The sequence below is a fragment of the Muntiacus reevesi genome, chromosome 3 (genome assembly GCF_963930625.1).
Source record: "Muntiacus reevesi chromosome 3, mMunRee1.1, whole genome shotgun sequence".
Taxonomy (NCBI): domain Eukaryota; kingdom Metazoa; phylum Chordata; class Mammalia; order Artiodactyla; family Cervidae; genus Muntiacus; species Muntiacus reevesi.
This window is the reverse complement of record NC_089251.1, coordinates 262720175-262733847: the sequence shown is the minus strand read 5'-3', so window position 1 is coordinate 262733847 and position 13673 is coordinate 262720175. Positions and strand designations below refer to the sequence as shown.

The following is a 13673-nucleotide window of genomic DNA, read 5'->3' as shown; positions in this document are numbered from 1 at the left end:
TTCCTTACCACTGAGCCACCAGAGAAGCTCTGACCCACCAACAGGAGGATAATATTCATCACCTTAGAAGCACAGGCTCCAAGCCCCACATAGGGATCCTAGCTCAGAGGCCTGCACAAGAAGAGAGGCCCAGAGTGTATGGCTCTGAAGGTTAGTGGGGCTTACTTTCAAGAGAGCCAGAGGGCTGAAGGAAATTCCACTCTAAAATGGCACATACAAGATCTCACATACTCCAAGATACAGGGTAGAAGTAGCAACGTGAAAGGAGCTGGGTTGGACAGATAGTTTGAAAGTCAAGGAATGTTGGGACTCTGTGGGAGAAGGCAAGGGTGGGATGTTCTGAGAGAATAGCATTGAAACAAGTACACTATCAAGGGTGAAACAGATCACCAGCCCAGGCTGAATGTATGAGACAAGTGCTCAGGGCTGGTGCACTGGGAAGACCCAGAGGGATGGGATGGGATGGGGAGGGGAGGGAGGCGGGAGGGGGGATCGGGATGGGAACACATGTAAATCCATGGCTGATTCATGTCAATATATGGCAAAAACCACTACAATATTGTAAAGTAATTAGCCTCCAACTAATAAAAATAAATAAATAAAAAAAAGTAAGTAAAGGAATGGAAAAGATAAACCATGCAAATTGTAAGCAAAAAAAAAGAGCAGCTATAGTAATATAAGAGAAATCAATTTCAAAACAAGAAATAATACCACAGATTAAAGAAGAACATGCTATAATCACAAAAGGGCTCATTAGGAAGGTAAGCCAATCACAAATATGCATAGATCTAAGAAAAGAATTTCAAATTATGAGAACCAAAAACTTACAGATCTAAAAGTAGAGATGCATCCAGAATCACAGTTGGGGACTTTAGTGCCCCTCCGTTAGGAAATGACAGTTAGACCAAAATACAAAAATAAGTAAAGCCTTAAGAACATTTTAGTGATAGTACCAACTATCTTGACTTAATTGTCATTTTAGCACACTACATCTAACTATAGAATTCAGATTCTTTTTAGATGTTCATTCTTCAAGATATGCTGCTGGGCTTGATTCTCAATAAATTTCAAAAGATTTAAATCTAACAGCATTTTACCTGTCCATGATAAAATTAATAAATTAGTGGACTTCCCAGGTGGCACAGTGGTAACAAATCTGCCTGCCAACGCAGGAGACAAAAAAGATGGGAAGATCCTGAGGTAGGAAATGGCAACTCACTCCAGTATTCTTGCCAGGAAAATCCCACGGATGGAGAAGCCTGGTAGGCTACAATCTAAGAGGTCACAAAGAGTAAGACATGACTAAGCTACTCATCACACACAGCACAGCAATACGATATTTAGAAAAACTCCAAATATTCAGAAACTAAACAACACAGCTTAGTTAATAATATCCAGAATCTGGAAAGAACACAATTTTAATCAGCTGGAGACTGAGAAAACAAATTGTGGTATACTTACACAACTGAGTACTGTTCATCAATTAAAAAGAATAAAGTATATGGATACATTCAATAAACATGAATAAAAACCTCAAAAACATTTTGTTGGGGGAAGCAGGACACAAAGGAGTACGTATCATTATGATTTTACATGTAAGAAGTTCAAGTACTGGCAAAATGAAACTAATGTGACCGAAAATCAAAACAGTGGCTGCAAGTGGTGACTGGCTTCTAGGTGACATTAATGAACCTTCTGGGCTGAAGATGTTCTGTATTTTGTTTGTGGTGGTGGTTTCATCGGTGTGCACACGTGAAAATGCACTGAACTATCTACATACAATTCAGATCTATGCATTTCACAGCAGCTAAATTTTACCCAGTTTAAAAATCATTTAAGGTACAGGAAACCAAAAAGAAAGAAAAAAAAGAAATAATTAAATAAAACAATAAGGAGTCAATTTTAGACCTGAAGAATTCCTTAAATATGTGGTGTAACATCAACATAGAAGAAACGATGCTCTGAGCACAACAAAACTTACATACATTTAGTAATCATATTGTTGTTTAGTCACTAAGTCCTGTCCTACTCTTTTAAGCCCATGGACTAGCCCGCCAGGCTCCTCTGAACATAGGATTTCCCAGGCAAGAATAGTGGAGTGGGTTGCCATTTCCTTTTCCTGGGGCTCTTCCCGACCCAGGAATCAAAGCCACTTCTCCTGCATTGTGCAGGAGGATTCTTTCCCACTGAGCCACTATGGAAGCCCTAGTAATTATATACTAATAAAATTAAGGTCAGTCTAATAGTAACGCTCGAAATAAAAATTCTATGATTAAATTTATAATTTAGTTTTATAGCTAAATGTTAATTTTTTCAGTTACTATTTCTCATTTTAGAGTCAGCAAAAAAAAAAAAAAACTAAGTTCAAATAAACTGAACACAAAGGTCCAAGATAATTGACCTTTTAAAATTATACTGGGTTAAAAAGTTAAATGATCTTTTCTATTCTGATTAATAATAACAGGGATAAAATGAACTTCTAGGGCCAAAAACAGTCTTGTATAGTTGTTATATTATCTGTTTTCTACTGGTCTCACTCTCAGAGTTTCCAATTCTCCATACACAGGCTGAGTTTGGGCAGTAGTGTTTTTAGAGAGCTCCATGGCTGATTCTAATACAAATCTAGAACTAAGAACCGCTATTTGTATTCAGCAAATTGTACTGGCTAAGAGCACAGACCTCAGAGACAGACTGCCTGGCCTGTCTTTGCCATTTAGCAGCTGAACACAATGAATTAACTTTCCTGTGTTTCAGTAGGCTCATCTGTAATATCTAGATAATATACATCTTAAATACTTCATAGCTTTGATGTGAGGAATAAAATGGGTTAAAATGTTTTAGGTACTTAGAATAGTTCCTGGAACCTAGTAAATGATAATAAATATATGGTATCATTATTTTCTATCAAGAAACACCTATCTTATAATGAATGGGGCACACAGTTGATTAAAGACTGGTAATTATTTAAGCCACCTTGCTAAAAAGATTTTTAAATGCATTTTTAAATGCAGACTAGAGAATGTAATTCTGATCTTTAGAAACTCTTAAGAAACTGGCTGAGTTCTATTGTAGGTAACATACATACGTTTTAAAGGAGAAATTTGAATAGGTATGTATTAGAAAATAAAAATAATACTATTGGGAGAATGGTATTAAATGTAGAAAGTGAGACTAAAACAGAAGAGACATGTATACTGTGCAGTTTGTACTCAGTATGTATTTGTTGAATAAAGAAACATTAGCTGGATAAGAATGTAAAAAAAAAGACTTTATTTCACTGTAAACTAGGTAAATGAAAAATGCTTCTTACAGTTGCTGACTAGGCAGGCCATGTTCATAATTATTAATGTTATTTTCTTCCATTTCCACTTAGAATCTGAAATTCTAAGTTACAATGCACAAAGTTTTCAATATAGTTAACCTTCAATTAGTACTACAAATATGTATTTTTAGCCCCTGGAGATTCAAATTCAAATTTTTCTCCTACAGTGGAGTGAGTTCAAGATGAAGGTTACCATTTGTAATTAATTATAATGTGCAAATTTTCACACATGATACTAATCTTTTGATTTATTCAAGAAGTCAATTTAATTAGTCCCTTGGGAAATATAAAAAGTTATGTCCAAAGGAATATTAAGTAAATATTAAGTAAAAACAGCTGTTATCTTTGACTTTATGTCATTAAGGGATTTAGTAATAGCTTAAATGAAAAATACTAATTCTGATTTATCACTAATCAACTCAAGTGTCTCTGTCTCAAGATTACATGTAATTACAAAGTTTATTTACCGTTTTCAATATTATCCCAATTACAATATTATTCTTAGTTATTCTAAGTAGAAATATATTCACGGCTACTACAAACAAAAGTTCAAGTCAACTGACTGAGATACTAGTAGGAGGACAAAGTGGTTTCTAACCCACTAGAGGAAAAGAGAGGAAAGCAAGGTGGGGTGGGGTGGGGAGAGGAATCCACAAAGGAAAAAATTTAAAATGTAGGAACCTTCTACTGTAAGTCTATCCTAAGCTGTTGGTAGAAAACCCTGATCCTAGGTCTTATTCAAAACTCTTCAAACCTTCCATGATCTGACCTGACTAGATCCCAGGATCTTTGTTTTTGGTAACCGTTCCCTTCTCCAGAGGATCTTCCCAACCCAGGGACTGAAGCCAGGTCTCCTGCATTGCAGATGGATTCTTTACTGGCTGAGCCACCAGGGAAGCCCTTCTTTACCACACTCCCTCATAATACATTCCATTCCTCAATAACACTGTCTTCCTTCTAGCTGTTCTACACAGAAAATTCTCTACACCATCCTGATCAATTTCTATTCAGGAAGTATCTTCTGTCCTATAGATATGATTAAGTCTAACTGCTAAGTGTTTTCATAACTCTTGCTTCTTTAAGATTGCACTTTGATTGGTGAAAGTATGTTTTATTTATCCTTTATCACTGTATCTGAAATGATTAGCTAGAGTACACGGGCCTTGTACACAGAATGTTCTCAGTATTTCCTGAAAGTGAAAGTGAAGTTGCTCAGTCGTGTCCGACTCTGCGACCCATGGAGCCTACCACACTCCTCCATCCATGGGATTTTCCAGGCGAGAGACCTGGAGAGGGCTGCCATTTCCTTCTCCAGGGGATCTTCCCAATCCAAGGATTGAACCAGGGTCTCCTGCACTGTAGACAGACGCTTTACTGTCTGAGCCAGGGAAGCCTAAGTATTTCCTAATTGAAAGAAGTAAGGAAAGAAAAGACAGGAGAGGAAAGGAAGAGAAGGAAGAAAGAAAGAAGGGAGGAAAAAGGGTGGGGAAAAAAACTGGAGACAAGAGAAAAAAGAAAAGAAAAAGAATAGACGGAAGGATTGATTATCTGTAGGAGACTGCTCTCATATTCCTTAGCAGTCCTTGTAGAACTTAAGACCATGGAAAAGAATTCTAAGGTAAAGACCAAAAGAGAAATGGTAGTTAATGCAATTCTTGAGTGTTAAACATTTTTGCTCTACCTTTTCACTAATCATGATTTTCAACCTGGTCTGCCATGACTGTCAGACTCTGACTCTGGAAGATTCTAATAGAGCTTTCTGTGACATGTACTAAGCTCTCTGATCCCAAGAAACCTAAATTTTCTCCACAAGGTTTCTATTTCTGACCTCCAAATTAAATTTAATCTTGAATAAGCAAATGAAAAATAATGTCAATCACAAGAGAGAAATTTACTTTCACAGATTAAAAACTCTGATTAACATCATGAACATTATTTATTATGTGCTAGTCATTTATAACCCATAATATATCTTATTTAATCCTCACAACAACCCATAGTTACTGTGCACACATTTTTACATAATGCTAGAAAAGAACTGAGGTTTGAACCCAGGTGTAGCTGCAGAGGTCTTCAACAATGCTCTTCTGTTTACCTTATGGCAATAAGAGAGAACTTTGAATTCCAGAACACTGCCTGATCATTTTTAGATGAGGTCTATTAACCATAACCCTTAGACCTTAACACCTTGGGGCCTGCAAGGAGAAACAATGCTGAAACCAGGGTAATAACTGCTGTTTTGAGGCTGAAAGGGAGTAGCTACCTTGAGCTGCTGCACTGTACCTACTTCCATGAGAACTGGGAACACCTATGCTTTTTTTCCTCTATTCTTAGACAACTCTAAATGCATCACTTCCTGATCAATGCAATTTAATCTTCATGGGCTTGCTGTATTAAAACTTAAACGCTCTCATCTTTAAACTGAATGTGTCATTTAGGTAAAACTAATAAAAATAATAATAATGTGTGACTTTCATTTGCATCTTGACTTAACTTTTAAAATTTGACACTTAGGAAATAATCAAATTTGAACACTGAAGATTAAGAAATTCATGTTTTAGAAAGTGATGACAATTGTATTACGGCTCTACTTAAAATAAGAGTATCTTAACCAGCAAGGACCTACTGTATAGCACATGAAACTCTACTCAATGTTATGTGGCAGCCTGGATGGGAGGGGAGTCTGGGAGAGAAGGGATACATGTGTATATACGGCTGGATTGCTTTGTGGTTCACCTGAAACTATCAAGGCACTGTTCACTAACTATATCTTCATGCAAAATAAAAGCTTAAATAAACTAACTAAAAGAATATGTCTATCTTTTATAGATACATATTAAAATATATATATGTCATATATATATATATGTTAAGAGAAAAAACACAACCACCATCCCCACTAAAAAAAATAAAAATGTAGAAGTTAACTTGGTTTTGCCTATTGGTGTTAATAGTGACCTTTATTACTTTAATATTGATAGTGTTTTTATATGACTGAATAAGCTAACAAAAAAAGAAAAACAATTGGTCAAGTATCCATGTAGTTTATCACCAAATATAAACTCTGGATGACCAGTTACATTTAAAAGTTTTCCCAGATGTCTGACACAGTATTGAGATGCCTTAGGTAAAAATATATGATTGGAACTATAATTGCACTCTTTCATTTTCTGGTGAGCTAAATCACTCAAAACATGACATCCTGTGATTATAGCAAGTGTCTTCGGTCAACAAGAAACAACCATATTTTTTTTTAATTTATTCAGATCATTTGATCTAAAAATGGCAAAAAATATGTCGCTTTTTAATAAGAGATCAAACCACCTATTTACCTACCCCTCCAAACCCACCATGGTTTATAAGTTGGCAATAAATAAAAGATTTTAGAAGAAAGTCTTTTGAGTTATACTGAATAGGAAGAGTATTAAGATCACTAAATTAAATCTGCAACAATGTTATACTTTTTGTATTGTTACATGTTTTAAAGAGCAATTTAAAAAGGAAATATTCAAGATATTAAAAAAGAAACCCTGTTCTAATAGAAAAGTTTTAAAAAGTCCTGTAATAGAAAGATTAGTATAAAAAAGAAATAGAAGAAAATGGTAGTCTTAAGAATGTAAAAATTTTAATTACAAACTTAAACCAGAAAGTAGCTTTTTTGTACCAAAATAAAAAACAAGCAAAAAGCAAAAAAAAAAAAAAAAGAAAAAGAAACGTAAAAATTTCTAAATTAACCCCCCAAAAAGTGATGCCAAAAAGGTACTCTAGGACAAGCCAAAAGGTATTTTCCATTCTGCTTTTCCATAAATAAGAAGAAAAAGAAGCTTTTTCAACCCAGTGAGTCATATAGAATGGAAATATCCTAGCATTCAGGTCACATGAGAGCTCTGGAAACTTACTTCAGTTTTTCCTCTTCACTCAATGTCTTCCACAGTTCTTCACTTTGCAATGCTGCATCTTCCAAGCTGGTCTTGGGATTGTCTGTGAGAATCTGGGCACGACAATCTTGAACAAAAAGGGCGCTTGCTGACATGGGCTTCTTGATTACTCGATTGCTGATTAAATCATAAGCTGTAAGCTGTCCAGATTTGTTATCTACCACGTTTGATTTTTTGTTACAGGAACTTTCACAGAGATTCTTTTGTTCAGGACTTGTATTACTATTATTACTACTTACATTACTCACTAAACTTTTTTGAGGCACTAAAATTTTCACAGGTTCAATGTTTTCTCCTCTAGAATTAAGCATATTTCCCTTGCTCCAGTCATCTACACAAATTTCCAAAGACTTCTCAGGAACTGCTGCTTCTTCCTTTTTCCCACTCTCATCTCTATGGCCTTTACTGCCATTTGCTGATTGGGCTTGCTCAACAGAATCCACAGAACAAGTTTCACTATACTCCTCTTGGGTGTCCTCACAAGATGAATTATTCTTTGGGATTTCTTTAAATGTATTTCCATCATTCTTATCAATGCTAGAATTTTCACTATTAAAATGATCATCATAATGGTCACCAATATGTACCCGATGATTTAAACAATAATCAGTGTTTTCCCCAAATTTATCATTATGCACATCATTTTGGAAAGGAATGGCTGAAGTATCAACATTTGGATAATTATTTCCAGATGTCTCCATCTCAGTAAGAAGCACATCTGTTTCTGTTGTTTTACTAACAACCATGTCAGCTGAGGAAACATCTGTTTTATTACTTTCATAAGAATTTGTACTAGGTAGTGATCCATAACGAGTCGTCATCAGATTTTCAAGAGCGGTTAAAACAGATTCCTAAAAATACAAATTAACAAGTATTAGGGGAAATTATGGAAATAATATTAAAAAATCTATACAGAAAAGTAAATCTTGTTCACATGAAAATGGCTAGGACTGCATAAGTTTATAAATAATTTAACACAAAAAATTATCTAGAAAAGGTTACCTTATTCTGTAACAATACTTGACTTTTATCAGGTGTTAAATTCACATCTACATCAGCTGTTGGAACGTCAATTTTCAGAAAGAAAATGGGATATAAGCGAGTAGATTCCTTTAGACATTTCAGATTGTAATAATGTCGGATTAACTAGAAATACATGCAATGAAGACAAAAAATGACAGAAATATACTAAAGTATTATTATTCTTTAAAGTATTTATAAATAAAGATAGCATTATTTAAGTAATATTATCCTTAAAATACCACCAGAAGATGCATATTCAACTGAGAAACTGAGTGGATGTAACTGTTTATTAGGAAAAGTAGTATTTAAATACAAATGCTCATTTAGAGGCTTTGAATTTACTTAACATGAAGTGCAAGCATGTATCCAATGCAACTGACTTCATGGAAAAGATCACAGTGTCATGGATGTTTTCAAAGTCCTGGGTTCAAATTTAAATTCTGTTACTTCCTGGCTTTGTGGTCTAAGGTAGTCACTAACAATTCAGTTTCTTCACTATGAAAGTGAAAGTCACTCAGTCATGTCTGACTCTTTGCAACCCCTAGGACTATACAGTCCATGGAATTCTCTAGGCCAGAATACTGGAGTGGGTGGCCTTTCCCTTCTCCAGGGGATCTTCCCAACCCAGGTCTCCCGCACTGCAGGAGGATTCTTTACCAGCTGAGCCACAAGAGAAGACCTTCTTCACTATAAATAAGGATAATAATTCACCAAGAATTGTGGTGAAGAGTCATATGTTCCATTCCCTACTACAGGGGATCTTCCTAACCCAGGGATTGAACCCAGGTCTCCTACATTGCAGGCAGATTCTTAATCATCTGAGCCACTAGGGAATCCCCATATTATATCTATTTTTTCTTTTCCTTATTTTAGAACAAATTCTTACAAGTAGTCCTTAAAAGAAGCTGACAAATTCCTTTTTTCTTAAAAAGATTACCTTCAATATATCTTTTTGGTGTACTGGTCGACTGTTTATAAAGATGAAACTCCTTTCTGGGGTTGAAAGACTTGTGCAAGAGTGGTCTGCATCATGCTTTGGAAGAAATCCACTTAGGAAAATCTATAATTGTAATAAATAATTATAGAACTTATATGCAATGTCAACAATAAACATGATTCCATGGATCTGGTATATACATTTAAAGGTATAAAAAAAAATTAACAAACGGATTTTCATTTTAAGGTCTAAAGAGCCATATACTACTTGATAACCATGTCATGAGCATTAAACTTAAATTACTGAAGCATGTTAAATTGGTGTTCTCAGCCTCTAACTCTCCCTTCTTTCAATTTTAAGGGAAAATTGGCATTCATTAAAGTTCCATGACTACACATCTTATTGTCTCACAGGACATATAGTATAAATACTGCTGCTCTCTGCTCAACCCTATCTCCTACTATTTTGAAAAAAATTTCTTCCCTTACATTGTAACTTTCCTCTGGCTGTTTACCCTTTTCTTTTCAGCCACCATTTTCTGTAAAGAAGTAGATGTTTCTATCTTTGAGTATGCCATTAAGTCAATCTGACTAGGTTTTCATTACTGAGAAAAAAGATCTCTTGCTCTTTGACACATCACAATGTTGTACATTATCTTCATTTTTGTTTAGAGAACTATTTCACAAATGTATGAAAAGGAGAGGTAAAATAAAGAAGGATCCTAGAAAAAATACCAGTGAGAAGGGAGAGAGATTTAGGGAACAGAAAGCAAGGAAAATGCTCCTACTTTTAGAGATAATACAAAGAACTGTTAGGAATACAGGATAGAGCCAGATTGACATGGTTTAAACTCCGGCTGCACTACTAATATGATCTTGGTCAAATTATTCAAAATGCAGGCCTATAATCATCTCTTATCTGAAACAACTGGAATCAGATGTTTTATTAACCTGTTAAGAAACAGTAATAATGAGAAATTTTCTGCTTAGGTTTAAAAAAGCAAGAGTGTCAGGGGCTTTGCTATTTTTAGTTAAGCAGAAACCATGAGGCTCCTTACCCACACAGGCTGTGGGCTGCCACCTATGTCTGTGGCTACCCCTGCCCTTGGAAATAAGTGTTTAAGGAGATGGATGCATTACCAACTTTAGAACACTAAGTGCGTTATTGTCACAGTGCCAAACTGTGCCAATTAAAAAAAAGTTAATACATAGAGCTAGATAATCCATTATAAAATCAAACTACTTAATTAACTATAAAACTTCACAACCCTTATAAATGGTTGCATAATTTACCAAGTAATATGAGAGCCTTCTTAAAGCACCTGCTGAGCTTCAGGGAAAGCTGTTCAGCCTCTGAAAGACTTACTGGGCTTGTTGATGGGAGGAAAAAAAACCAGAATAGGTAAGAATAAGGATTAAAATGAAGAAAACATCAGTAATACTGCTAGTGTTTTTCCTTCACACCATCTTTTTGGCCACTGAATAAATAGTAGTACTTCCAAATACTGAGGTTTAAAAATGGCTTAAGATAGATAACCTTAAGAACTAACACACAGTAAGTTATATGGAAAACTAAAATCAAAGGCCAAAGTCTTATAAAATATTACAAAAATTGAAAATCAGGCTAGCTTGTAGGGAGAAAAATCTCTGTAAGAGACCAAATCAGTGCAACAAAATAAAAAATTAGATAGGCCTTATAAGATTCTATACCCAAGTATTACTCAAGTAAAAAGCAAAACAAAAACCAAAGGCAAAATATAAATAAATAATATACTCCCCTGATTGTTCTTCAACTATGAACCCTTCTCTCCCTCCCTTCATCTCCAGCCTTCTATCCTCTAGCTTCTACCTCAATGACCAACTCCAACAGACACTTAAGTGTCTACCTGACTCTCTGCAGACCCTGACACCAATGGGAACTCTCTCCTTTGGAAGCATGACACTGTTTCAGCCTTCTCTTTTGGATTTTCTGCTTCCTCTCTGAAACTTCCTCTTTAGTGGGACTTCCTCCCCCTTTGCTTACAGCCTATACGGGTGATAGTCTCCCTCAGTCTCATCATCAGACCCCCTTTTCTTGCTCTCTATTCCATCCGGGTAATTTCATTCCCATCTATACAACATACATCAGTGATGCTAAGACACACATGTACGGCCTTTATTTCTTTCCTCTCCAAATGCTCACACAAATTTTCTTAACCTTACCACATTCAAAACTTGATAAAATATCCCAGCTCACTTCCGTGCTGCTGTCCAATAGCTCCTCTTGTACTCCTTTACCAAAGTAAAGACCTCTGTCCCCAACTCAGCCTGTCAAACTAACAAGCTCCCAAGCAACGCTGATGCTGCTGGTTTTCAGACCAAACTGTGACCGGCAGACTCCCTGAGCACAACACAGCACGCCCGACTCTCCTGTCACAGCTTCCCGGGTCACCAGCAAGGGCGACCAGAGGGCCCAGCAAAATCTAGGCAGTACCCTTACCGTCCCCAGTCAGCCCAGAGGGCCAGGCCAAAGTGGCACTAGTGTCTAAGCTATTAAACAGCTATTAAGGGGCTCTGAAAAACAGAACCCAAGTCAGATCATGGCTACTTTCCTTAGGCAGAGAGAATTCTTAATACATTAATTGAGCACAAGCTCCATCCAAGACACTAATAAAATGATAATTATTAAGAGCTCAATATTGTAAAAGAGAATAGGAGGGGAACTAGTAACCTAGAGACTGCAACAAATTATAGAAAAGAAATCATAATAATGTATACTCCATATAAGTTTTCAACTTTTAAAATGAATCTTCAAATAAAAGATGGTTACGTAAGAAACAGGTTATGAAGCTAGATAACACAGAAGTGGGGCTGGCATGACTGAAGAGAACACGTAAGACTGGGAGTGTTGATAACCTCATCCAGTATCACAGGGACTCAAGAAGACTCTCTAGAGCTGACAGATCAAGAAAATAAAGTTGGGATAAAAGGTGGGAAAGGGAAAACAAAGGTAAGAGGGCTCAACTCCTTTCATTGAGGAAAGCAAAGACATGAAGATTCTAAATTGAAAATCACTTAAACAATTAATGTAACCATGATACTTAAAATTAAAAACAATAAACAGAAGAGATAAAAACAGGAAGTAGGGCAGGGAAAAGAGATTTAATATGAGCTTATACATCCTTTGTCATTAAAATTTTTAAAGACACACTTCTTGCTACCTCAACCCGACAAAAAGGAAATTAAACAGCTGCAGTGGTAAATTAAAGAACATCTTTGTTGTATACCTGAGATTCTTCACAGTGGTACTGAAAGGATTCCATATTGCCCATAACAGCAGTCCCCAGAACAGACATGAGAGCCATTTTATGATCTGATACTCTAGTTTTCTGCCAAATAATTGCCTAGGGACAAAACGACACAGATAACTTTTAGTACAACTTGGACTGAGTAAACTCAAGTACTTACACAATTTATTTCTGTATTTAGCATTCATCCCTAGTTTATATTTTCTGCATCATTTATAAGGTATCTATAGGCTATAAAGTTTGAGAGAAGTCTGGTTCCAAGTTTCAGTAGCTGTATATCCTGCAGTGTAGAATCTATTTTAACTTACCTTAACCTCAATTTTGTTTTCTGTATGAGATGACTAAGAATACTTATCTCCCAGAGTGTTGGAAGATGAAAATATACGATGTAGGTAAACACACAGACCATAGCCTGGCATGAAACAATTTCATTAAATATTAATTTTCTCCCCCCTTCTAATCCTAAACTTCAACAGAATATATATTGCAGAGTGTATTTAAATTAAATTGCTACTTCAAGTAAACATTATTGTTTTATTGAGGATGGACATCAATGCTATAAAATTTCTGTAAACAGTTAACCTGGTATAAGAATTTAGGGTAATGCATGCTTTTCAAAATTACCATTTATATACAGAGAACTTTAAAAAAGCTAACTAAACCTCACAGACAGAAAGGCTGAATAATGGACTTGTATTTTTTTCACTACAAGCATGTAGTAGGATAGCTTAAGAGAATCATGGCCCAGAGAGACAGCACAAAAGTGTGGCTGTGATGTGCATGTCGTAACATACTGACATGTTTTCAGTTAATGAGGTTCAGTTATAGTCAAATCTCTTGAGAAACCATCAATATATAGACACATTCATTCAACAAATATTCACTTAGGAGTCTTAAATCCTAAAGAAAACGTGTGAAGGGCTTAGGAGAAAACACCAACATTCAAGAGTCAGGCGGGGGGAAGAGGAGGAGACTAGAAAGCATTGACCACAGAGGCAAGGAGCGTCGGGACAATATGGTGTACCGACCAAGGGAGTTTTCTTTAGGAAGAAGTAGGGCTTCCCTGGTAGCTCAGTGATAAACCATCTGCCTGTCAATGCGGGAAACACAGGTTGATCCCTGATTCACGAATATCCCACAGGCAGCAGAGCAACAAAGCCATGCACT

At 35.9% G+C, this 13673-nt stretch overlaps 1 protein-coding gene across 5 annotated transcripts in view; it reads right to left on the bottom strand.

Annotated features, from left to right (window-relative positions):
- PMS1 (PMS1 homolog 1, mismatch repair system component) overlaps nucleotides 1-13673 on the bottom strand; it is a 106511-nt gene that overhangs the window by 15617 nt on the left and 77221 nt on the right. For 4 of the 5 annotated variants that reach the window (XR_010662519.1, XM_065931919.1, XM_065931922.1 and 1 more), the window contains exons 6-9: nucleotides 12486-12602; nucleotides 9221-9343; nucleotides 8263-8406; nucleotides 7222-8111 (exon numbers count right to left, since the gene is read on the bottom strand). Coding sequence is in view for 4 of the 5 variants with exons in the window: in XM_065931919.1 (XP_065787991.1) it covers nucleotides 7222-8111; nucleotides 8263-8406; nucleotides 9221-9343; nucleotides 12486-12602 (1274 nt within the window). In the remaining variant the exon portion in view is untranslated. The remainder of the gene's footprint in view (nucleotides 1-7221; nucleotides 8112-8262; nucleotides 8407-9220; nucleotides 9344-12485; nucleotides 12603-13673) is intronic. The other variant, XM_065931920.1, reaches the window with a different exon arrangement.